At 44.9% G+C, this 26,502-nt stretch overlaps 1 protein-coding gene across 1 annotated transcript in view; it reads left to right on the forward strand.

Moving 5' to 3' along the window:
- Window positions 1–644: 644 nt before the first annotated feature.
- Arid1a (AT-rich interaction domain 1A) overlaps window positions 645–26,502 on the forward strand; it is a 75,317-nt gene continuing 49,459 nt past the window's right edge. The window contains 3 exon segments of the mRNA XM_040756402.1: window positions 645–802; window positions 804–1,514; window positions 1,516–1,830. Of these exon segments, the coding sequence (XP_040612336.1) occupies window positions 701–802; window positions 804–1,514; window positions 1,516–1,830 (1,128 nt within the window). The 5' untranslated portion in view covers window positions 645–700.

A 26,502-nucleotide genomic window follows, 5' to 3' on the forward strand; every position in this document is an offset into this window, starting at 1 on the left:
GCTGAGCCTCGTGTCGGAGTGAGGGGGACTCGGAGGAGAGTGGGGCGCTCTAGCCGCTCAGTCCCGCCGCCCGCCCGCTCGCTCGCTCGCTCGCCCGTCCGCCCGCCCGCCCGCCGCCGCGCAGCAGCCTCGGCCCGAGCCGCGGCCGGGGAGGCGAGGCAGGGCGCCCGCCAGAGCCGCGCTCCTACTCTGCCTCCCGGCGCCCCGTCCGCTGCCGCGCGCCCTCCAGCCCGCCCGTCCCGGGTCCCCCTCCCCCCCGCTCCCTCCCTCCCTTCCCGCCCCCTCCCCCTCGCCTCCCTCCCTCCCTCCCTCCTCCTTTCTCCGGCAGCAGAAAGCGGAGAGTCACAGCGGGGCCAGGCCCTGGGGAGCGGAGCCTCCACCGCCCCCCTCATTCCCAGGCAAGGGCTTGGGGGGAATGAGCCGGGAGAGCCGGGTCCCGAGCCTACAGAGCCGGGAGCAGCTGAGCCGCCGGCGCCTCGGCTGCCGCCGCCGCCTCCTCCTCCTCCTCCGCCGCCAGCCCGGAGCCTGAGCCGGCGGGGCGGGGGGGAGAGGAGCGAGCGCAGCGCAGCAGCGGAGCCCCGCGAGGCCCGCCCGGGCGGGTGGGGAGGGCAGCCCGGGGGACTCGGCCCCGGGGCGGGGTGGGAGGGGGGAGAAGACGAAGACAGGGCCGGGTCTCTCCGCGGACGAGACAGCGGGGATCATGGCCGCGCAGGTCGCCCCCGCCGCCGCCAGCAGCCTGGGCAACCCGCCGCCGCCGCCCTCGGAGCTGAAGAAAGCCGAGCAGCAACAGCGGGAGGAGGCGGGGGGGCGAGGCGGCGGCGGCAGCGGCCGAGCGCGGGGAAATGAAGGCAGCCGCCGGGCAGGAAAGCGAGGGCCCCGCTGTGGGGCCGCCGCAGCCGCTGGGAAAGGAGCTGCAGGACGGGGCCGAGAGCAATGGGGGTGGCGGCGGCGGCGGAGCCGGCAGCGGCGGCGGGCCCGGCGCGGAGCCGGACCTGAAGAACTCGAACGGGAACGCGGGCCCTAGGCCCGCCCTGAACAATAACCTCACGGAGCCGCCCGGCGGCGGCGGCGGCGGCAGCAGCGACGGGGTGGGGGCGCCTCCTCACTCAGCTGCGGCCGCCCTGCCGCCCCCAGCCTACGGCTTCGGGCAACCCTACGGCCGGAGCCCGTCTGCCGTCGCCGCCGCCGCGGCCGCCGTCTTCCACCAACAACATGGCGGACAACAAAGCCCTGGCCTGGCAGCGCTGCAGAGCGGCGGTGGCGGGGGCCTGGAGCCCTACGCCGGGCCCCAGCAGAACTCGCACGACCACGGCTTCCCCAACCACCAGTACAACTCCTACTACCCCAACCGCAGCGCCTACCCCCCGGCCCCCCAGGCCTACGCGCTGAGCTCCCCGAGAGGTGGCACTCCGGGCTCCGGCGCGGCGGCCGCCGGCTCCAAGCCGCCTCCCTCCTCCAGCGCCTCTGCCTCCTCGTCTTCTTCGTCCTTCGCTCAGCAGCGCTTCGGGGCCATGGGGGGGAGGCGGCCCCTCAGCGGCCGGCGGGGGAACTCCCCAGCCCACCGCCACCCCCACCCTCAACCAACTGCTCACGTCGCCCAGCTCGGCCCGGGGCTACCAGGGCTACCCCGGGGGCGACTACGGCGGCGGGCCCCAGGACGGGGGCGCGGGCAAGGGCCCGGCGGACATGGCCTCGCAGTGCTGGGGGGCTGCTGCTGCTGCGGCGGCGGCGGCGGCCGCCTCGGGAGGGGCCCAACAAAGGAGCCACCACGCGCCCATGAGCCCCGGGAGCAGCGGCGGCGGGGGGCAGCCGCTCGCCCGGACCCCTCAGGTACACAGCTGAGTGGGGAGGGGGCTGGGGCCAGCGGGGCCGGGGGGGTGGGTGGCGACCGCGGGGAGCAGGCCCGGGCCGTGGGCTCCCCTCAGGTCTGGGCCCCCACTGCCGGGGAGCTGCCATTGTCTGGCTCTTCTCTCTTAAAATGGCTGCCTGTCTGCCTTCCTCTCCTTCCCTTGATCAGCCTTTGTGTGGGGCTTCTCCAGAGGTGTCTGTCCGGTTTCTCCCTCTCCGCTGGTCCTTTCGAACTCTGGGGGTCCTCAGGGGGGGTGCGGAGCAAAGTGTGCCTGGAAGGGCCAGGCCCGGGCGAGAGGGTGCTGGGGGTTCAGGTTAGGGGTGTAGGCAGTGTCAGGAACCCGAGAGACAGAAGGCAACATTTTCTTGCTCACCTGCCGCTCCTCTGTCCCCCTTGCCTTCCTCTGGGCTGTCCCCTAATGTGCCTTCAAAGAGTGGCCCCTAGGGCTCGGGGACCTCGGGGGAGAGCTGGGGCCTGCTCCGGGGCAGCTTGAGGCCGACTGTGGTTCGCCCTGGGCCGCCCGGGCCACCTCTTGTCTTAGTCTCCGCAGGCCCAGTGGCCTGGGCTTCTCTCTGGAAGTGCTGGTAAACAGCTGAGTGATTGGAGTAGTAAGTGCAGATTGCTTTGGTTTGGGATTTGAATTATGGAGGTAAAATCCTTCTGTCAAAGCCAGGAGACAGTTGGTCTTAGGTTGACATCCTATCTGTGATCTGATTGGCTCCCCATCTTCTGCTCTTGGCCATTTATAATTGCCTCTGATGTAATGGTACAACAATCCTGATGAGCTCATAAACTTTTACACTCTGCTTTTCTGCCAGTGATAACCCAAACCATCGCTGCCACTATCTGCCTTTTATTCCAGAGCTGAAATTGGCTGTGACCTTGAGGAGGGATGTTTAAGCAGCAATACTGTATCAGTAGGAGCAGAGCCCCAGACAGGCTGCCCTTGTTACATTGTGCCTGAAACAAAAGAGGAGGCGATGGCATTTTGCTTGTACCTTGGATTTATTTTGCTTGTTATGTTTTATGCAGTCTGAAATAGATTCTGTGTTGTTGGAACAGTAGCTGAGTTTTTCTCTACAATGGGTTTGCTGTTTGTTTTGGTTTTGTGACTTTCCTGATGGTATAAATGAGTTCTTTGATGGCTCTGAGGATACATTTGTCTTGAATAATTTTTGACACTGTTCCACTTTACAGAATTGAAATTATTTTACTGGCCTTTTTATTGAATGGCAAATGTGGGATCTGTAGGGGAAGAAGATGGTTTTTGTTAATATTTTTGCTCAGAGCTTTCTGAGGGAATTTGATATTAGGATCAAGAGTTCCCTTTTAAGCAAAGCTTTCTTCTTTCTTTGTTTACATGTTGAATCTTGTTAACACTTTTCTTTTGTTAATTGAACTTGGGAGAACAGTTTAATTGAAAGAAATGGTGATCTCTTCCAGATTTAGAGAGGGATTGTCTCCTAAAGGCTTGTTGTAAGAAATTTATGACTTATTCCTGGAATATTTGTTTGCCACCAGTCATTTTAGTACTTTAAGTGGAGATTGGCCAATATTTTTCTTTGTATTTTAAGGTTTTTTTTTTTCTTCTCTTTTTCCCTTTTATCTTTCAGGGTGTAAAGACATGAGCTACAGTGACACTTATGATTGCCACTTTTGGTACCTTTTCGTACATTTTGTTTTATTTCTCTTTGCTTTCCTCTTCCTGGGTGCTTTGGTCAGGAATATTATGCCCCTTTGGGCATGCTATTTTCAAAGAGCAAGGAACGTCCTCAGGCTCCCATTCCCAGCACTTGTACCTTTGTGCTAGATTTTGTTCCCTTGGAACAGTGATTTCCTGTATCCCCCTCCCGACCCTAGAACTACTTTCTAGTCTTCTGTTGGGCTTGGAACTTTGAAAATAGCCATGGAAGGCAGTTCTCCTGTGATGCTACAATCTTACCCAGTGTTCTTCATCTGTGTGAGAATAGGACAATCCCAATTTTTTCCTGCTGCCTGGAGGATAAGTTTTGTCTTAGACAGTATGCACGTGTCTCTCATTCTGTGTTATATGTCTGCTTTTCCTCGCTGTGTTTTCTTTTGACTAAGAAATGTTCTTTCTTGGGAAGTATTAGAAGAAATAATTGGGGATGGGTGTCAAGGCTCACTAAAAACTGTGTTTTGTTTGTGTCAGGATGTCATGGACCCCAGGATGTATATGAAGCCTAAGTTGGTTTTGCACTCCTGATTCTCCTCTCTCTACCTCTCAGGTGTTAGGATTACAGTTAGGAGCTATGTTTTATTATTTATTTTTAGTCAACTTTTGTGGTACAGTAATTTCGGTTTTTGGTCATTAGATAATTGAGCATTCCCTATGTGTCTAGGTACAAGTCATATATTCTGTCCAAAGAACATAATAAGAATGTGGATACAGTCCTTGTTTAGAATGTTATGTCTGCTGCTGTTGGATGAATTTTTAAAATTTTTTTATCACCACCAGGCCCCAGCACTCAAAAAATAGATTTCCTATTCAATTTCATTTCAGTTCTGAGATGGCAGGGAATGAGCTGGAGAGCAGTAGTAACTCGTGGAAAAACAAATAGTACAACCTGAGTTTTGTAAACTACAGTTGTGTAGCAGTCTAGGTGTCTAATAGTCTATGGCCCTTAGGGCTATAGGGGGATGGCCTTGGCTCTGAGATTCTACTTGTTGCTTGAGGTTAAACCTGTTATGTCTTTGAAGTCTCAGGCTGGCTTTGAATTCAAGGATAACTTTATCCTCTTGATCCTCTTGCCTCTACCCCTGAAGTTCTGGGATCTATGTGTGCATGTATCACCAGGCCTGTTTATTCTGTTTTTGTAGAGTTTTAAAATTTTATGTGAATGTTTGTGTACCTACATGAGTTTATATGTACCAGATATGTACAGGTACCAGAATTGACCAGGTGTTAGATCCCCTGAGCTGTCTGTGGGTGCTGGGAACTGAACCTAGGTCCTCTGCTAGAGAGCAGTAAGTGCTCTTAACTGCTGAGCCATCATCTGTCTCTATAGCCCTAGGCCAGGTTGGTTCCTTCCTTCCTTCCTTCCTTCCTTCCTTCCTTCCTTCCTTCCTTCCTTCCTTCCTTCCTTCCTTCCTTTTTTGAGACAGGGTTTCTCTGTGGCTTTGGAGGCTGTCCTGGAACTAGCTCTTGTAGACCAGGCTGAACTCACAGAGATCCTCCTGCCTCTGCCTCATAAGTGCTGGGATTAAAGGCATGCGCCACCACCGCCCAGCTAGGCCAGGATTTTAATGTAGGACTGGGAGTTGAACCCAGGACTTCACAGATGCTAGATAAGCACTCTGCCAACTGAGCTATATCCCTAGTCCTAAGTATTATTAAGAAAGGTCATTCCTTTCCCCATCCCAGTCATAGCTTAAAGACTTTTTTTTAGGATTAGAAGTAAGTGGAACTCTTGAGTTAGAGGCCAGCCTGGTCTACTTAGTGTGTTCTAGGCCAGTCAGAGCTGTACAATGAGACCCTGTCTCAAAAAAGCAAAACAACAAAAGAATATTTTTTCAAACATGATTAAGTAAGGTGATGCTGTTATTTGACTTTGCTTTTAAGAAATAAAGATTGCCGGGCATTGGTGGCGCACGCCTTTAATCCCAGCACTCGGGAGGCAGAGGCAGGCGGATCTCTGAGTTCGAGACCAGCCTGGACTACCAAGCGAGTTCCAGGACAGCCTCCAAAGCCACAGAGAAACCCTGTCTCGAAAAACCAAAAAAAAAAAAAAAATAATAATAATTTTAAGTGTGTGTTTTTCATAGGAGTTAGGACAATCACTGAAGTTTTCCTTCATCCTTTTAATAACAAGTAGCATGTTTCATGGGATTGAATGGTATTGATGATGTGGTTTTAGGTTACTATTCGGTGAGTTTTTGTAAAGCTTTTTTACTTAGGTCACTTTTAGCAGTATACCTTGAGTAATAGTAGTTCATCATAGTTTTTGTTTGCTTGTTTGTTTTAATAGGGTATAGTCTGGTGTGGTGGTGGGTGTGTGTATTTGAGGTGGAGGGATCAAGAGCTTGAGCCACAGAAACCCCCATTTCCAAGCCAAACAGAGCTACAGTAAATAGTTCTGGGCATGACACTAGCATGTGTCCAAACTTCTGGGAAACAGATACGGGAATCCTGGATTATCAGGATGTGTGGTAGATATTGTTGGGCTGTCTGGATACAGAACAATTGGGAGTTCTCTCTTAGGAGGGGCTAGGAAAACCACACAGAAAATACAGCATGGAGACTTTGTATTTCTTTACTGTTAGTGGTTGTGAATGAAGGGAGTTGGGATAGTGATGTGAGAAGAGAGGAAGCAGTAAGGTTGGTTTCTTTTGTATTGATCTGCATAAGGACTTTTTAAATTGAAGGTCATAGGTCCTGTGTTGTGTCGTTCCCCCCCCACTACCTGCTGCAGCCTTCATATGTTGGATACATTTGTACAGGTGTGGTGTCAGCTACAGTAGGCATTTCACATAGCAGTTGGTGAACTTTTTTAAAAATGTGGGAGTAGGCTAACAAAGTAATGGTCTACATCCTTTCCTATTCCCAGCCCCAAAAGATCATATTGATGTGCTTAAAATCTATCAAGTTTTAGAAGCAATGGCAGCATGCATATATATTTAGAATATGGTATTCAAGAGTCAGTAATAGTGGTTGACACCTGTATTCCCAGCACTCATAATACTGAGGCAGAATAATCTTTACATTTAAGGCTAACCTAGGTTACACAGTGAATACCAGGCCAGCCTGGACTACCTAGAGAGAAAGCCTGTATCAAAGGAGAAAAAAAGTATGGTAGCACATACCCATGATCCCAGTAGGGAGACTATGGGGCCATAAAGATTTCTGTGATTGTTTTTTGAATCAGCCAGAGCTGCATAGACCCTGCCTCACAACAAACAATCCAATAAAGCATACAGAATAAATTGATACCAAATAGTATCCTTCCAGTGTGAACTCTGATTCCTGGGGCTCTGAAAGAGATTCTGAATCCACCTAGCTTTTATCTCTGCTTGTTCTTTAGTTTGTTTGCTTAGATTGGTCCTTAAACTGCACACTGAGTTGTGTTGTCTACTGGTGAAGGATCAGAGAGCTGGCAACTCAGGAGTGAGGGAGGCTTTCTCATGAAACTGACCCAGGGCAAGTCATTTGCATTTTCGGTTAAATGAAACTGGCCAACCAAATAATCTTGCGCTATGTTGGAACTCATTGATTTCTTCATAGTAGATATGTTCCTTCTTCAGTAGCTTCTCATCTACCTGTGTGTTGTGTGTGAGAGATAGAGAGGGGGGGGGAGCAGAGGGAGAGACAGAGGGTCCTCAGATTGACTTTCTGTTTTTTTTTTTTTTTTTTTGAGACAGGGTTTCTTTGTATTGCTTTGCTCTGTAGACCAGACTGGCCTCGAACTTACAGAAGGCTGCCTCTGCCTCCCCAGTGCTAGGATTAAAGGCATGAGCCACCAAAACCTGGTTTCTCAGATTGACTTTCAAACTCATGTAGTCTTCCTGGGTTAAGGCTTGAGCCTGATTTCAGTGGTGTTTTTAAGGCTATCTTTCTTTTCTAGGCTTAAGGAACTGAAGATTGTCTCCTGGGCTTTGCAGGGATAAGCTCAGAGAAGTTGAATGCTACAAAGAAAAAACTTGTCTCAAAACTGTTAATCTGTTTGTCATTAGTCATTTCACCTGGTTGAAAGTTTTAAAACAGTGAAGGTAATGAAATATTAGCAGACTTCATTAAAATTTGAAAATAGTTGCTTTTGGGTCCCCAGGAGGCTAGCCCCTGAGGTGGGATATGAAGTAGGTATTGATACAATTTAACATCAGCATTCTGCTTTGAGGTGGGTGGTTAGGGAAGGGAGGGAGAGGTAGCATTTAGCTCTTCAGACGCTCAGCCTCAGCGTTGGGGCAGGTCTGGGTCTGGTTTGGGCAGTTGGTTGTAATCTGAGTGCCTGGACTTGCCCTGTAAGTTTTGCTGAGAGAAACAAAAGTTCCTGAGCTGGGAACAGGAAAAACTAAGTGTTAGACTGTAAATTCTTTAGGTTGTTTGCCTTCCTGTACCCTGGTTTAAGGAACTACATGGTGTGGCTTGCTGTAGTCCTACAAGTCTTTTCCCCCAGCACCCCGGGGTTTCTCATCTTTTTCTCTTAATAGTTTAGAAGTGTGATTTCTGCATGTTGGAGCTGTGCTAGAGGGAGGCTTGCTTCTACAGAGGAGGAAAAAGGTAGAAGAAAAGGTGTTTGATTCTCCGCTTGACACAGCAGCTTCTTCCTCTGAAGGAACCAAGTGTTTCAGAGCTTTGTGTAAATACTTGCTGAGCTGTCAATATGTACCCAGGAGGTTTCTGTAGTAAGATGTAAACGGCTCTATAGAATGTTTGACAGGCAAATTAATAAACAGTTTTCAGGCAAAGATAATGCTAGTTGCCTCATGAGGTAGAATAAAATAACCCTGCTGAGAAAGGGATGGGGAAGAAGGCAATGCTGTGGGGGCAGGGCATGCAGGATGGAGAAATTGGGAGAGGTAGAACTACCAAGGAGAAGATGCCACCCTGGAAGGGGAACAAACCTCTGTGGTTTGACTTCATGCTAAGTTGAAGACATGAAACCTTGTTAAAAGTCAGTTGCAGTTACATAGGAAAAGCCGACAGAAGTTTGGAAAGAACTATCTATGTTTCAATAGTGAAATAAATGTGTTCCAAAAGCTTGGCTTTGGAGACTTTGAGTTAAAACCTCGGTTCCTTTGGAAAAGGATTTGTAGTTTGGCATGAAGTCTGTTGGATTGGATTTACATTTCTAGAACACCAGAAAGGAGAATGATACTGAAGGTCCAGCGTCAGCTCTCCTCTCTTGTTAAGCTGTGAAGGGCTGAAGGACCTGCCTTATTTATATATATATATAGCTTTTGTTGTTATTGGTCCCCCCCCCCTTCAAGATAGGGTTTCTCTGTGGCTATGGAGTCTGTCCTGGAACTAGCTCTTGTAGACCAGGCTTTTAAGACTAAATCCACCAATCCAGGCATGGTGGCCCACACCTTTAATCTTAGAACTCTGGAGGCAGAGGCAGGTTGATCTGTGACTTTGAGACCAGCTAGGGTTACATACATAGTGAGTTCTAGGCCAGCCAGAGCTACATAGTGAGACCCTGTCTCACCACTACCCTTACACCCACACCCTCCAAAAAAAGGCCCCGAAATTCACTGATACCAGTTACATCACAAGAAGTGTGTGTTTTTTTTTTTAGATCAGTGTTCTATGAGAGCCTGTTTGATTTAGCTTGGATAATAGCAGGGAATATGAATATAATTATGGCCCTGATGATAATTTTTAGGTTCAGTTCTTTTTACAAAAGCTATCAGGTTATTTTAAAGCAAAATTAAGAAAAAAGAAATTTGATGACACTGATTTTCATGCCCAATATTAAGGCCTTCCCATTACAAAGATGGTAAGGTTATTAGAACCTCATCTTGATACCTAATGTCCAGGTCAGGAGATCTGGAAGACTTCAGTGGCCTGAGAAATGGGCCCATTTTGCATTTGACACTGACTGGGTACTAGATAAAACATTTTCACTGACTGGTTACTAGGTAGAACACCTATACTGACTGGGTACTATATAGAAAAGGATTTAAAAGGTAGAGACAGAACCAGGTATGATAACCTGTAATCTCAGCACTTAGGGTTTGGGATTTGGAAGGTTTGAGGCAGGAGAATGGCTTTTAAATTCAAGGCAGTCTAGGATACATAGGCAGACTGTTTCAACTCCACCCTGCTCCTTAGAAAAGATAGAAGCAATATCAGCTTTAGAGGAATTTAGTCATCTTGGGCTGGGTACACACATTCAGAAAACTTAGCAAAGTGGTTTTACTGTGGATGTGCCTCAAGTCAAGTATACAGGCTTAAGGGAACCAGGAATGAGGACCAATCAGAATCTAGCAGACTTAGGGATAGCTACCTATTCAGATGTGTAGCATTTAACAAACTAAATATTTTATTTATTTATTTATTTATTTTAGATTTTTCGAGACAGGGTTTCTCTGTATTGTTTTGGAGGCTGTCCTGGCACTCGCTCTGTAGACCAGGCTGGCCTCGAACTCACAGAGATCCGCCTGCCTCTGCCTCCCGAGTGCTGGGATTAAAGGTGTGCGCCACCAACGCCCAGCATTTTTTTTTTTATTTTTTTAAGACAGGATTTCTCTGTGTAGCTTTGTAGACTAGGCTAGTCTCAAACTCACAGAGATCCTCCTGCTTCTGCCTCTCAAGTGCTGGGATAAATATTTTAAAAGGAAAAAGGTTAAAATATTAACTTGCCCTTTATCCATAATGATTTCTAGTTGCGTGGGCTTTATAGAATCCAAACTGTGTGGCCATTCCTAGACCTGTAGTTTACCTTGGTGTTACAGTGACTTTTAGATGACATGCTAACCATACAATTCCTGAAAGAGTGGTTGCACTGATTTTGTAGTCCCTATCTGCTAAGTTTCCCAGTTTTGGATTTATTTGTAGTGATTCTGCATTTGGAAGGTCTTCTGAGTTGTATATTCTGGACAACCCTGTAGTCATAGTGGTTCAGAACAGCTTAGTTGGTAAACCTGATTTTATTTGGGTGAGTAAATAGCACATGGACTTAGGTGCCAGAAGAGGAGGTTGGATCCCTTGGAGTTGGAGTTACAGGTGGTTGTAAGCCAGCCAATATGGGTGCTGGGAAATGAATTTGGGTCCTCTGGAAGTACAGGAAACATTCTGAATCACAGCCATTTTTCTAGTCATTAAGTACCTGTTCAGAACTCTTATGCTGCTGTTACTTTTGACAAGGTGGGAATTGTGCTCAAGCTGAATTGCTTTAGAACCTTATATTGGTTGATGGGTTGATGGATATATGCAGTTTGCCAAAAGAAATTCAATGTTACAAACACGATTATTCCTAATGGAGCCTCTGAAATGCAATGATTGTGATTTGCCTTACCTACTGGTCTTTGTGTTTGACAGTTGTTAAGGACCATCAGTGGATGCTTAATAGCCAAGTGTGAATTGTGTGTCCAGGGCCAAGTACTACAATACAAAAATGCTTCCTCCTGGAAGTGGATAGGTAATACTGAACCAGCATGGAATTACAGAATCTTTAAAACCGTGGGCTTGTAAAATTGCCATGGAGTGTAGAGATAGGTTATCTTGTGGAGTTGATAACCTCTTTCCACCTACCTTTACATAGAGAGTGTGAACTCTGTGTGTGTGTGTGTGTGTGTGTGTGTGTGTGTGTCTGTGTGTGGGGTTGGGGGGGGTCTTGTCAGGCTTTTTTGTTTTAGAGACAGGGTTTCTCTGTGGCTTTTTGAAGCCTGACCTTGAACTCACAGAGATCTGCCTGCCTCTGCCTCCTGAGTGTTGGGATTAAAGGCATGCTGAGAAAATACAATTTTGCCCACTGAGCCATCTTGTCAGCCCTGTAAGAATGGAATCTTGAATGTAGATTCTAATTTAGAAATGTTTCTTCCGACTTCCTTTTGTCTTGGTTTTTGCATTTTGGAAAGTGAATTTTGAGTAATTTCAGCACTAGGCATTTTAGTTCATCTGTCCTGTATAGTAGGTGTGCGGGAGTTGAAGATGATGTACCCCTTATTTATTTATTTATTTTTGAGACAGGGTTTCTCTGTATTGCTTTGGAACTCTCTATGTAGACCAGGCTGACCTCGAATTCACAGAGATCTGCCTGCCTCTGCCTCCAGAGTGCTGGGATTAAAGCCACCAGCACCCGGCTTTATTGTATTTTTTAACTGTTGACTTTATGTGTATGTATCTGAGTGCATGTATGTGTTTATGCACTTGCCTCTGCCCACTGATTCGGAAGAGGCCATTGAAACCTCTGGTACTGGTACAGGTAGTTGCTGCTTTGGCTTTCAGGAACTTAACCCTAGTCTTCTGCCTTTTGCAGGGGCAGTAAGCACTCATAACCATGGAGCCCCAGTCCCACATTTTAGAGGAATCAAGTTAGGGTAAACATTGACTTGATCAATTTAACCTCCATGAAATTGTCCATCCCCATTGAAATGGAGGAAAGGATTTATTGTTGTTATTTTGTTGCTTAAATTGCACATAAAGGAAATACCTGAGGGAGTTTTTGTTGGTCACTTGTGCATATCAGGGAGAGTGTCATTGGACAGGTTGAATATTTCTCAGTGGCTTCTACATATTCTAAGGGTGGACTGGAATGGGAAGAAGCCTGATGCCAAGAAATACATTCCAGAAAGCTGCAGTGGGAAGTTCCTTAGTGTTGGTTATGGTGCATATTAGAAATCACCCAGTAATCCAGGACAGTTTTTTGTTGTCCTCTAGGAAGTTATGTTGATACTACATACTAAGAGGCTTTGGGTGTTGGGCTATGTGCTCTGCAGGCTCAGAGTGCATTGTTTGAATTGCCACCCCCATGGAGAGGAAATATGTACAACCAACCCTCCCCTTTGCATTTGGGTATCCTTATGGCTTTGTTACTTCTGTGTTCCCAAATCTGCAATGTTGGATATTAGATTTCCTTTTCCCTTGGCACTGGCACATTCATGATTTTTCTGTGGCTCCTTACCAGCAGCCAAGATTTTTATATGCTTTTCACTTTTAAACTTGTTAGCTTTCAACTTACTTGTTTATCTCTGTTAAAAGGATCCCACCCCACCCCACCTCCAAAGATCTAACACCAGCGTTAGGGGTCCGGTCAGTGTGACATCACTTATTTAAAAAACCATTTGCTGTGTGCTTGATTTTTGTTTTGCCTCCCTTTTTTCTTGAGCTCACAGTGTGCTCGCTGAGCTTTCCCAGCAAGAGTGCATTTGGGCTTGGCTGTTTACTCTGAATTGGCTCTAGTGTGGTGTACTTTGACTTTAAGAACACTATGAGGGGCCGAAGACATGGCTCAGTGGTTAAGAGCACTGACTGCTCTTCCAGAGAGCTGGGTTCAATTCCCAGCAACCACATGACAGCTTGTAACTGTCTGTAACTCTAGGATCCACCAACCTCACACAGACAGGCAAGACACCAATGCACACCAATGCACACAAAAGAAAAATAAATAAATAATTAAATAATAAAAAAAGAACAGTATGAATTTGATTATGTGGTAAAGGACTGAATTCTGCATTGTTCTGAGTACATCCTTTTGGATCTTCTACCCAATGATTTTCCTTCTCTGGAATACACATTACTTTTCTTCTGTCCTTAGCAAATAGGCTACCTAGACAGAAATGCTGTGTTTATGGCCAGGTTGTCTTAGGGAAATACAGAAGGCTTTCTCTCTGCTCTTTGGACAGCATTCTGTTTGATCCTGTGGAATTCACAGGCTGGTCCTACATTAATTAGTCCAGAGCCTCAAACTTTTTTGTTTGCTTGTTTTTTTCTTTCTAGAGAAGGTTTCTCTGTGTCGTCCTGGCTGTCCTTGCTCTTTAGACCAGGCTGACTTCAAACTCAGAGAGATCTGCCTGCCTCTGTCTTCAGAGTGATGGGGTCAAAGGCGTGCACCAACACTGCCCAGCAGAGTCTGAAACTTTTTATCATCGAGTTTAGATGACTTATGCTTTGGCTTCCTACTTTTACCTGTGTAGAAATCTGGGCTCCAAAAGAAAAAAAAAGCAACTATCATAATAGACTTAGGGAACAGTTTGTCTAAAACATTTTTTCAGGGTCAGGCATCTTTACTGAGACTTTGGCACTAGCATGGTGAAAGTGAGAATTCAGGACAGCTACTGTTTACTCTGAGCCTGATTTTTGCTGAGTAAACATTATATTTGATTGTCAAGAGGCAGATTCCCTCATTCCTTTTGGCTTCCAGTCACAGAAATAGTTATAACACATTCTTTAGGGATAGTAGTTATTTAAGGCTCTGAAGGTATTTATTTGTTTTTTAAGGTACTAGGAATTAAATCTAGGGTCTCTTTGCTAGGCAAGTATTCTTATCACTGAGCCATCTCCTGTTAAAATACTAATTTTGTGTTTGCAAAACAAATTACTTAAGAACCAGGACTACTTTTTTGTTTTATTCTCTCTGGCTTTGGAGACTGTCCTGGAACTAGCTCTTAGAACTCATAGAGATCTGCATGCCTCTGCTTCCCAAGTGCTGGCATAAAGGTGTGCGCCACCACCGCCCAACATGAGAACCAGGACTACTTAGGACATTATTTTTGTAAATGCCTAGAACTTAAAAATAGTTATTTTTATTTGTTTGTATATGCCTGTGTTGAGAGCCTGCCACATATGTGAGGGTACTTGCAGAGGCCAAAAGAGGGCTTTGAATTTTCCTGGTGATCAAGTTTCAGGTGGTTGTAAGCTACCCCATGTGGGTGTTGAGAACTGAAGATCAGGAATACTCATCACCACTGAGCAGTCTCTGCACCTTGCTGGAGAATGGTTCCTGTGACACTACCTAGTTGTTGGCCCTGTCCATTTTTCCTATTTAAAGTTTTATTATTCTGGGTTTCTCATAAATGGTCATGGCACCTGGTTTATTGCTGTTTTGTAATTCCTGGGAAGAGAACTGGCAGTATTTGGTCCTCTGAGGCAGTTATCAAGATTCACCTTTCAGACTGGGGATGGGATTTGGGTTCTAAGATAGGACTACTTTTGTCTGAGTGACTTGCATTATGAAAATATTTACAGAATAATTTTCAGAAACTTGGCGTGCCGGGCGTTGGTGGCGCACGCCTTTAATCCCAGCACTCGGGAGGCAGAGGCAGGCGGATCTCTGTGAGTTCGAGGCCAGCCTGGTCTACAGAGTGAGTTCCAGGACAGCCTCCAAAGCCACAGAGAAACCTTGTCTCGAAAAAAAAAAAAAACAAAAAACAAAAAACAAACAAACAAACAAACAAAAAAGAAACATGGTGTGCCAGTTAGAGAGGAGCGTATTACTGGAACACACGGTTAAGTGCCACATACAGCTTCACAGAAGAGTTGATTCTAGGTTCAGGGTTAAATTTTCTTCAGACTGTGCATCTTTAGATCAGCTATTTCTCTTACTCTGTATTCTAGACTACATGATGGCAAAAAAAATTACCCTACTTTGTAGGTTGTACTATATACTAAAGAAGAATGGAAGTACTACTAAGTTATAGAAATTCTTTTTTAAAAAGTTTTTTTCCAGGCGGCGATGGTGCACGCCATTAATAATACCAGCACTCGGGAGGCAGGAGGATTTCTGAGTTCTAGGCCAGCCTGGTCTACAGAGTGAGTTTGTTCCAGGACAGCCAGAGCTACACAGAGAAACCCTGTCTCAAAAGCAAACAAGCAACCCCCCCATCTTATTACTATGTGTGTATGGTGTGGGTTCAGATGTATGACATTGTGTATGTGGAGGTCAGAAAACAACCTTGTGCTAGTTCCCTTTCCACTTGGGTTCTCAGGATCAAACTGGTTTTCAGGCCTGCATGGCCAACTGTTAACTTGATGAAGCAGCTTTTTCCTTTTTTTGAAGCAGGGTCTTGTGTTATGTAGCACAGGTTGCCCTTGAATTTGAAACTGCTATGTATAAGCCTCCTGAGGGCCACGTCACCATATCTATCTGCCTGAAAAACCCAAATTTTGGCCTTGTTTGAGAGACTACCTGGGTGACTTGTTTAGAAATTGAAACCGTGAATCCAGACTTCCTAGGTTTACTTTAACAGGTTCTCTAGACTGTCCTGATGGACATCAAATGAGAGAAGTACTTCATAGCGCATTTACACTGAACTAGGCTTCAGGGCATATCTGGATTGCCTGAGGTGCTTCTAATTATACTGTAGATGGATGTTTCTGATACATCTGTTTTGTATGATGAAAGTGTTACTGGATAGAGAAAAGGCTGTAAAAAAGTGTTGTGTTAACCTCATGGTCTACTAAGTAACAAAACTTTGTAGATTTTATTTCTCACAGTTCTGGAGTGTAGAGGTGCAAGGTTAGATGTCAGCAGAGTAGATTTTAGGTGAAGTCTCTTGCTTGTGGTCTTCTTTTCTGGTGTTTCTAGACAGTTTCTCTGTATAGTCCTGGCTGTTCTGGAACTCGCCATGTAGATATACCAGACTGGCCTCAAATCTTGTTTGCTCTAATTCCCAGTATGGGGAGCTACCATTGTGATCCAAGCTGAACCCAGTTTCTGCCCAAGGCTCCACTCTGTAAAACCATTCTGTTAGGGGTGAGGTCTTCATCGTAGACATTTCAGGGGTATCCAAACATTTAGCCCGTGTAGAAAATAGATGAAACTCTAATAGGATGGCACCCATACTCTTTTTACTCCTAGTTCTGCCGTGAGGTGGTGACATGGCAATAATCTGTATCTGTGGTCTTGGGAGTTGGAGGAATGTACAAAAGACTATTTCTGGGTATGTTTGACGACAGTCTCCAAATACTACCAGTTTAGTGCTCACCTAATCCTAGCACTTGGGAGATGGAGACAAGACTATCAGGAGTTCAAATCCAGCCTCAGCCACAAGAGATCCTGTCTTTAAAAAAAAAAAACCAAACATACCAGTGTTTCAACACTAATTAAATGCCTTGTTCCTTCTGTCTGTGATGACCACCTGATCTGAGAACACTCATAGTAACTCCCTTCTCCTTCATGCCTAAGTGTTGTTTTATTTTAACCTTGTGTCCCCTTTGAAGTTTTAGCAAAGTAAGAATCCTAGCAAATTATCCCATCACTGAAATGGGTGAGCCCTGTTTGAGGAGTGAATGATTGAGCTGAGACCTGTTTTCAGTTGTGTGAGTTAATGATATTCAAGAGACATGTCTCCATTTATATGAAGAGTTCTTATTAATCAAGATTGTCCTTGGCAATGTAATGAAAATAGCAGAAATGGTCAGTTAATAAACATTATTGGTTCAAATAAACAGTGGAGAACCAGTGCTCTAATTCACATGTGCTTTCAGAAAATCTCAAGTAGAATGTCTGTCCTTTCCTTTAGAAACAAGTATACAGCCAGACCTTTTCCTTGCTGCCCGAGAAATGCATCACTAAAACCCAACCAGGATAGGTCAGTAGTTTCCAGGAGGCTTACAGTTTGGCCTGTGATTTGACATTTGGATATACAGAGGAATACTTTCAGTGGGGAGTTCTGTGTTGTACGTACATGTTTCTAACTTTTTTTTTTTTTTTTTTTTGAGGCAGGGTTTCTCCGAGGCTTTTGGAGGCTGTCCTGGAACTAGCTCTGTAGACCAGGCTGCTCGAACTCACAGAGATCCGCCTGCCTCTGCCTCCCGAGTGCTGGGATTAAAGGCATGCGCCACCAACGCCTGGCTACGTTTCTAACTTATTTTATCTCCTACTTTTGGCTTTATTTCTTTTTACACCCCTCCACTGCCTTTCATTCCCTCACTTGGAATCTAACTTAGTAGAATATGAAACACATGGGTGCTCCAGTAACTTTGCCATGCTAGAGTTGGTATAGGCTTGGAGATGCAGTTAGTGCTACGTCAGTATAACATTTCTGAGAAGACCCTAGTGTCTTACTGCTTACCTCTGTTCTAAAGACTGGGATAATTAAAAAGCAGGTGGCACTTTTGTCTAACTAATAAAGAAACAGAAGTTCCTGAATGGCTAACACTTTCTTCCTCACTGTCCTTCAGCTTTTGGTCTAAAGGATGATCTTAGCCAGCCTTACTATACAGGGTTCAGTTGGCACAGGACAGCTTATAACATTTCTGTTTTTCCTTCACTTTGTGATTTTAGTCCTTGCTCTCTAGTGCAACTTGGAATTGACTTCTCTAAAGCACCCAACAGAAAACATCAGGTGGCCAATAGTGGTTTCATGATGACATTCGGGTTTAAAATAAAATAGGGCCGGGCGTTGGTGGTGTACGCCTTTAATCCCAGCACTCGGGAGGCAGAGGCAGGTGGATCTCTGTGAGTTCGAGGCCAGCCTGGTCTACAGAGCGAGTTTCAGAACAGCCTTCAAAACAATACAGAAAAACCCTATCTCGAAAAACCAAAAAAACCAAACAAAACAAAAACTTAAATAAAAAAATAAAATAGGATTGAAATAGTTGGGCTCACCTGCCCAGACACACTAACGGGACATTCTTAGTGCTTTGAAGTAAGATAATATCTGAGGAGTGTGTGAACCAGAGTGGACTAGGAATGCAGGAAGAGATGTGAGAGGGTAAGATGTTGACTAGATTTTTTTTAATGATTGTTTAGTATGCCAAGTATCCATCTCAGATGATCAGCTGGCTAGGGTGCAGAGAAAGAAAACTAACAATGTCCCTCTAAAGAGATAGCTGCTAACTTCAGTCTTGAAGTAGAGCCTAATGAACGTATTCCTTTGTACAGTGGTCTAGGAGTTTGATAACAATATAATTTGGAAGCTTTGAAAGGAAGTAGCGATCCTTTAATTGCTGACCTTAAATCCTAGGATTTGGATGTACCTAGAATAATGCTAACAAACTAAGATTAGCGCCCCCCCCCTTTAGTTTTTGTTTTTTGAGACAGGGTTTCCCTGTGGAACAGTTCTGGCTGTCCTGGAACTCAACTCCGTAGACTAGGCTGGCTAGGAACTCAGAGATCTGACTGCCTCTGCCTCCCTAGCTCTGGGAACAAAGGTGCACACCACCAAAGCCCAGCCCAGATGAGCCCTCCTTTAGCTTCTGTAATTGTGTCTGTTGTAGCATTCAGTAGATTTGGCGTGGGTCTAGGCTGAAAAAAAGTGGCATTTTAGGGGAGTAGATCAAGGTACTTCTAGGAATTAGTGAAATAAACTGAGTGGTATTGCTGCTGCTTTTTGTCAAAGTATAATACTTGATTTACATGTCTGTATGTAAATTAAGTTCCACCCTTCAGTGATGTGCTCCACATACCCTTTTTAGTATAGGAGGAAAACTTTGGCAAGAGAAGAAACCATGTACTTAGATTTAGTATCTTTAATTTTATTACATGCATTTGTGTGTGCGCGCATGCCACCTGTGCCTTTACAAGAGAAAGGTGTAGGTTCTGCCTTTACTTGTTTAGCTGGTTTTGAACCAGATACTGGAGCCGGAGGAGTATTTTAAAATACTCCGAGGAGCTGGACAGTGCTTTGTGCTCGCCTAGGTGAAGCTGTGTCTGGTTACATGACTGTACCTCTGTATTCCTTTTGTGCCATATCACACAGTGATAAATATGGCATGTTGAAGACTGGCAAAAGTACCAAGAGAACTGCACCCCGCCAAACTTAGGAAGGTTTCACCCATACCAATGTCCGTAGTAGGTGCACTAGGGAATGGCAGTAGGGTCTTGTTTTGGTATTAAGTCATGTCACTTTGTGTGAGTATCAAAGACTAAATTTTCAAATTCCTCATTGTCCATTATGCTTGCAGAAATGACACCTAGATTAAGTGTACAATAATTGGGGTTTTACAAGCATAAGTCTTACAGCAAAATGTTTAACTAAGTGCTAGTCCACTATCAATCAGCAGTAAGTTACTGAGGTACAGCACTGTCAAAACAGTGCTGTGAACACAGGGTCCACATTCCCTGCCTCTTCAGATACTTTGTAGTGAGGAAGAAATTGCTCTAAATAATAATAGATATCAGTATGGCTGTACTTGTAATAAAAGCACAGAGGGAAAATAATTTTTGTTTGTCTTCCAACAGAAGTTTGGTGGAGTGTGTGTGTTGTTTGAGATGCGATCTTATGTTTCCAACCAGAGTAACCTGGAACTCACTAAGTAATCTAGGCTGGTCTCAAAGTCACAGCAGTCCCCTTGCCTTCCACATGAGCTACCAGGCCTGACACCAGCTATTGCTTAAAATAAAATGCTATGCTCTCCTCAGCTAGCAGGCGTCATACTATTAACTGTTAAGGTCAGTCCTGACTTCTTTCTGTTCTCTTGGTTGTTCTATGTGGTAAGTTCCGTAAGTTGTAACTGGTGGGTGAGGACCATCTTTTTCTGTGGAGCTGCACTGGAGGGTATTTGGAACTTGGCTCCCCAAGTAATAATTATCAGTAGCATTATGAAAGTCTGACAACAACAAAAACAAGTTTTTCATAGATTTAATTAAAAACACTTAGAGTGGCTAGTGTTTTCCCTGTTGAAACTGTTGGCTGTTGTGTCAGACAGAGTTCTTTCCTGGAAGGAGGTACTGAACAAATTCAGTCTGTGAAAACACTGAAAGTGGGGATGCTTCAGACTTGAACTGTCCAATCTTTTTGGTATCTAATTTGTGTGTTGGTGGTTTTGTTTGTTTTTTTGTTTCAAGACAGGATTTCTCTGTATAGTCCTGGCTGTCCTGGAACTTAACTCTGTAGACCAGTCTGGCCTAGAACTCAGAGATCCCGCCTGCCTCTGCCTACCAAGTGCTGGGATAAAAGGTGTGAGCCACCACCACCAGGCTGTTCTTCTGGTTTATAAGCTTTGCTGCTGGAAGTTTGAGACTCATGCAGGATTAAGATAGCCAAGAGTGCTAGATGACAGACATGGCATGGAATCATACACACATGCATTGCTACCTCCTGGGGCTTACATGCTGCCTAGGTACATACATTAAGCAAGGATAAGCAGATATACCTACCATCCCTTGTGTGGTAATGGTATGGTGGAAGAAAAAACTACAGACTTTGTAGAAGGGTTCAGAATTCCCATTTATAAATGAAAAAAGGCTGCACAGAAGAGTTTGTCTGTTTAAGGGCTGTGTGTGTTTGTTGGTATTGAGACAGACTGACTTCAACTCTGAAGCTGAAGATAACTGGAACTACAGCTCCTCTCTCCTGAGTCCTGGATCCTCAAGTAGAATAGTTCCTACACTAGAGCAGTTTCATTTGATGGACGGTTTCATTTGATTCACTTATTCCCTCAAATCCTCAAGATGCAATTATTAGGGTGGTATAGTAGTTTTCCGCCCCTTTTTCTTTAAAGGTTTATTTTATCTTATATATGGGTTTTTGCTTTTTTTAATTTTGCTTGTATGCCTGCCTTGTGTGCATGTGTGTTTACCTGCTGCCATGGATGCCCTGGAACTGGAGTTAAAGTTGTGAACTCCCATGTGGATGCTGGGAATTGAACTCAATGTTTTAATCACGGAGTCATTTCTCCAGCCCCAGTAGCCCCAGCCCCTTCTTGTCTGTAGTTTTACTTTCTGAGATTTTAGGTACCAAAGGTCAGCTCCTATCTGAAAATACTAAATGGAAAATTCCATGTTTTGAGAGAGACATTCACCTAACTTATAATGCATTGCTGCAAATGTTAACCTCTTGCTGTGGGTAGTATATAAATTAAACTTCTTAGTGAGTGGTGGTGGTGCATGCCTTTGAGGACAGCTCATCTCATAAAGCTAGTTCTAGGACAGCCAAGACTAATCAAAGAAACCCTGTCTTGAAAAGCCAAAAAACAAAAAACCCTAAATTTCTTCACAGTCATGTATGTATTGGAAGTATGTGTTGTGCATGTGTATGTGTGTGATATTGTGTGAGGTTTCGGATCCGGAGGGACTGATACGATTATTGTCTCTATCTCAATTTATTCCAAGCTGGTTCATATACCCATGAAAATACCTGTTTGATGGCGGTGGCATTTTCTGTGCTAGGAGTCAAATACGGGTCCTGATGCTAGACAAACACTGAGCTAAATGTCCCTGTGTATGTATATGCATGCTCCTGCTCCTGCTTGTCTATGTTGGGTGCTTTCCTCTGTCACTCTCCATCTTATTTTTGAGGATAGTGTCTTTTAACTGAACCCGGAGCTTGCCATTTTGACTAGACTGGTTGGCCTTGTCCTTACTTCCCCAGCATTGAGGTTAGAGACACCCACTCCTGGGCTTGGCTTCTACAAGGGTGCTGGGATCTGAACTCGATCTTTATGCTTGTGCAGCACTGAGCCAGCACCCTAGGCCTTTTTTAAAGATAGGTTCTCACTTTGTAGCCAAGGGTGGCATCAAACTGCAATCCTCCTGTTTTGCTCTCTTAATGATGGACTGACACCTGGCTATTCTCTATTTTCTAACTCTCTGTGCATGCGTGGTGTGCCTCTGTGTGAAAGAGAGTGGGGGTGGGGTGGGTGGAGAGAGACAGATATAGAGACACAAAGAGACAGATTTTCACTGTGTAGACCAATCTTGACTCAAGCTCACAGAGATCTGCCTACTTTTCCCTCTATGCTCAGTTACCTCTTCTCTTGATGAGGAAACTGAGGGACAAAGAAATTAGAAACACCATGGGCAGAGCTTTTAATTCGGTGGCTCAGGATGGTCATACAGACCCTCAGAGCATGTCTTTTCCAGTTTGTCGTCTTGTATTTTAAGCAGTATCTGAAGAGCTATTCCTTAAAGTAGTGAACCTTGCATATAGTCCTACCTTCCTAGAGTTTAAAAGGTTATAAATAGTAAGAGAAGTAATGTCTCCCTTGAGAATTGATTCCCGACCGTCCTTTTTTTTGGGGGGGGGGGGGATTGGTTTTTTAAGACAGGGTTTCTCTGACTTTGGAAGTTGTCCTGGAACTAGCTCTTGTAATCCTCCTGCCTCTGCCTCCCGAGTGCTAGTATTAAAGGTGTGCATCACCAACACCCACCTGACTCTGTCCTCTTGCCACTGATTTAGAATCCTGGATGGTAGCATTAAATACCATAATGAGTTAAAATCAATTCATTCTTGCTTGTCCTCCTATGAAGCTGTTGTGAGGACTGGTATTGGACCCCAACCTGTTGTACCTCTGAGTATTCTCCTCAAGAACTTTACTGTTGTGAAGGGAGCTCCTGATTCATCAGATGACCTTTTGTTTCTGCCTGTGCTCTTGGGGGCCTTAGCCTGTTTTTAAGGCCCTGTGTTTTAGGTGACATCTGAAAAATAGCTTTCTTCTGTAGTTTTGTTTTTTTCAAGACAGTGTTTCTCTGTGTGTATAGTTCTTGGCTGTCTTGGAACTCACTCTGTAGACCAGATCTGTCTGACTCTGTTTCCCAGATGCTGGGATTAAAAAAGCCTGCCCCATCACCACTCAGCTGTGTAGATTTTATTCATTCATTTTTTTTTTGAGATAAGGTTTCTGTTATGTAACTCTGGTTGTCCTAGAACTTACTATGTAGATCAGTCTGGCCTTGAACTCACAGAGAGATCAGCCTGCCTTTGCTGGGATTAAAAACATTCACTACTACACCCCTCAGCAAGAGGAATATTTTTCTGAAGAAGTTGCTTGTTTTCCTTAGAGATACTATAGTTGGAAGTAGGAAAATCGAGCATGTAAGTTCAGTCTTAACAAAAAGCAGTTCTTCATTGTAAGAACTGTAAGAAGTGGTTAGTGAAAGCGCCTGGATGACGGAGACTTTCCTTATTAGTCTGGTGCTCTAGTTGCTGCTGTTTGAGTTACTCTTTTGGTGCCAGTGAAGAAGTAAAGAAATACCAGTTGTGGTTTTTTTCTGGTGTGCTTCTTTTGGGTGGGCAGCTGTGAAGTGGTTATTAATTAGCTCTCCTATTCTGTTAGTTTTATTAGATGGCTTAGTGACTTTCTCTTTTGGTTTCTGTTTCTAAATCTTGCTAAATTTTCTGTGCTCCTTTGATCTGTATAGAGAGCCATTGTCCAAAGACCCTTTATTATTTTGACTCAGAATCTAGCTTTTTCCCCCTTCCCCAAATTGGCTGTAAATAACCCAGGCCATCGCCAAACGAGCTGTGTCCTAAATGCTGGGATTTTAGGCTTGGGTTAGCCCATGCCCACCTTGTTTTTGTATCACTCTAAGGTAGTATGGGCTTGGAAGGGCATTAGGTCTGGTCACAGCCCTTGCCTGATTTGTTGGGAATGTGATCTTATTCAACTTGTAAACATAGGAGAAGTTTGAAAGAATTTGAAACAACAAAACTGACTTGGAGGTAGTGGTTCCAAACTACCAACCACAGAGGCAGGTGACTAGTTTCTTCAGAACTTAAATGAACTGTTTTTTTTTTTTTTTGTTTTCAATCTTCTGTAAGATTATAAATAAGACTCCTAGATCAAGTGGGTTTGATTCTCTGGGTAAAATGTTACATAAGGTTGTCATTTTCCTACCCTCCCTAATTTCCATTTCCTCATGGATGAATGATTGATATGGTTAGGCCAAATAGGAGGTTAGGATGTTGTCATCTTTCCCCTCTTTAAAAGTGGCTGGGTATGGTATAACTGCCTATAGTCTCAGCACGACTGATCATTTGAACCCAAGAGTTAGAAACCAGCCTGGACAAGATAGCAAGACACCATCTCAAAAGAACAAAATAGCATCCCACCTTCCGGCCCCTGTATAGTCTCATTTTAGGAGGCAGGGTCTCAGGATATAAAAATCTGAGCTGATTTCATAGTACTTCCTCTTGGATTTGGGTAGGAATCTGATGGCGTACTGGTGGGGGTTGGAGTGGGAGGGGAGGCAAGGATAGTCTGTAGTTGTAGAGAAAAGGGACAATGGGAGTGATTTGTGCTGGTCAGTTTATGTTCCAGGGAACAAGACTGTTCTTGCAGGGGAAGTCTCCTTCGACCTACTATCTAAGTGATTTCTGTGGAGCTGGCGGGAAAAGTGAAAGTTTGCTGATTGGGAGAGGCTTTAACTTTTGTATTTACTCTGTTAAGGGGAGTGCCCCTTAGCAGAGGAGGGTCCCCTCCGGACACTGATCAACAGCTGCCGCCAGTCCCTAGAATCACAGGAAGCTGAGGCCTGGTGCCTTTGTATGGGAGCTCTGCAGCCAGACAATAGTTTGTGCTGGCGGGGCCATGTGGCGAGTCACGTGACCCAGGGCTGTATTCTGTTGGGGTCCTTACCCATCTGTTCTCTCGGCTCTTTCTGGGTTATCAGGCTCCAGTCCAAGTCTTCCCAGGCAGCCAGCTCCATGGCCATAGATTACGAGCACTAACCTTCCTGGCAGGGGCGGTGTGGCTTCGAGTTTATGCAGATTAGCCATGTGTTTCTCACTTCAAGGCAGTCCACAGGAAAAGCCTTTTCCTGTGTTTGGATCTCGGTGGGCGGTTCCCAGCTTACTGTACTGGGACTCAGGCAGCAGGCATGCACGAGAGGGATCACAGTACACTGCCCCCCTCCACCTCCAATGCTACGTCACCACAACACAACCACTTGCGCTCTCATACTGTTGGTGTCATTCATTCGGTGCCAAGATTGCTTTAAAAAATTCCCTTGGCCCCAGTTCAAACAGGAGTACAGCTGGGATGTGTTAGATTTTAGGCAGTCTGCCCTCAATTTGAGATGAGTTATAAATAGCAGTGCCGACTTCCTTAACTACCGCTCTCTGAGGTAAAATGCAGGTTAATTACTGTGGGAATCAATTAGGGGGTTCTTTCGGTTAAAGAGCCAGGGATGCATTTTTTATTGTTATTATTAAAACTCATAAACAAATCTGGCCAGGAATAAATTGAAAGCATAAGAAGTAAGAAATAATACGTGGAGGCCCAAAATCCAAGGGTAAGGTTCTGGGTTTATACTGGCACCAACTAGTTGGCATTTAGAGTGAAAGAACAAGTGTGTAGTGCTCAGGGCTTCTTTGTGACCCACCCATTCATTTTATTCTTTCTACTCTGGTGGGCGTTAAAGTTGGCCCTTACCTCCACTTCTGATCACTTCCTCAATGCACCGTTGGCTTGGGATTGATTATCAATTCCTTCTCAGACTTTTATTTCAGAATTAGTTTCTTTTTTCTGGTGCCACTACCACATAATACAGCCAGGGAGTGCTACCGCTTGGTGTTTGTGTTAGTACTTGGTCTTGTCTGGTCTCTCAATGGCTCAAGGTCAGATAGAGAATTTGCAACTATGTTTAATTTTTTGAGTGTCCTGAAATTGGTTACGTCTGACACTTAACCCTGAGGAACCTTGAAACGCAGTTTGTTACATTCAGCAGTTCACAGGGTCACTGTGATTTTTCCTTGATACATTGAGAACTTGTGATTCCAATAGCCAACTGGTCTGGAGGTGCTTGTAATTCCATTTGCTGAGAGCAGGGGAACTCTGCAAGTGGTTTGTTTGCAAGCTGTTTGTACTGAATATATTCAGACGGATAAGCCTTTGATGCCCCTAAACTGCATTCTTTTCATTTGTCAGGCAGTTTATAACTTGGCCAGTGATCTGGAAGGAGCTAAGTGGTAGACTGAGATGTGCTTTCTTATAGCTCTTTCACCCTTTTTATTTTTATTTTTTTATGAATGCAGGAGAGTATATAGCAGGGGGCCTGACTTCCCTGATCAAGGGCCAGCATTTTCCTCTCAATTATGTGTCTCTGTGGCAGAGCCTCTGCTTTTGAAGTGTAATCACAGTAATCTACTCCTGTGGTTTCCCATTGAAAGGATTTCCTCTCTGTCTTTCCCAGAGTGGAATCTCTGGCTCTTTTGCAGCAGCTCTAATTCAGGGTTCCCATCTTCTGCTTTGTGGCTGCTCACTATTGAGACCGGCTTTTCTACTTTACATGTAGTAGAAAATTTTGTGTTTCAGTAAAACTGATCAGTGAAGATTTAATGGTATTTTCTACTTTAAGAGATTGGATGGTGCCTTTTTTTCTATGACTGAAAAACATATCTTTTCACAATATTTTTAAGTCTCAGAAGTGGGGATTAGATTCTCTTTTGAGAGGAGCAGATATTTAACTTTGACATGAGACCAGTGTGGTCTAGTTGTTGGAGCTGGATAAATTTTCAAATAAGCTCATCATGATAAGCCTTTGAGGGGAACAAGTCTGTCAGATTCATTTTGAAAGGCAGTTCTT

Source organism: Mesocricetus auratus, unplaced genomic scaffold (genome assembly GCF_017639785.1).
Source record: "Mesocricetus auratus isolate SY011 unplaced genomic scaffold, BCM_Maur_2.0 Super-Scaffold_100014, whole genome shotgun sequence".
NCBI lineage: Eukaryota > Metazoa > Chordata > Mammalia > Rodentia > Cricetidae > Mesocricetus > Mesocricetus auratus.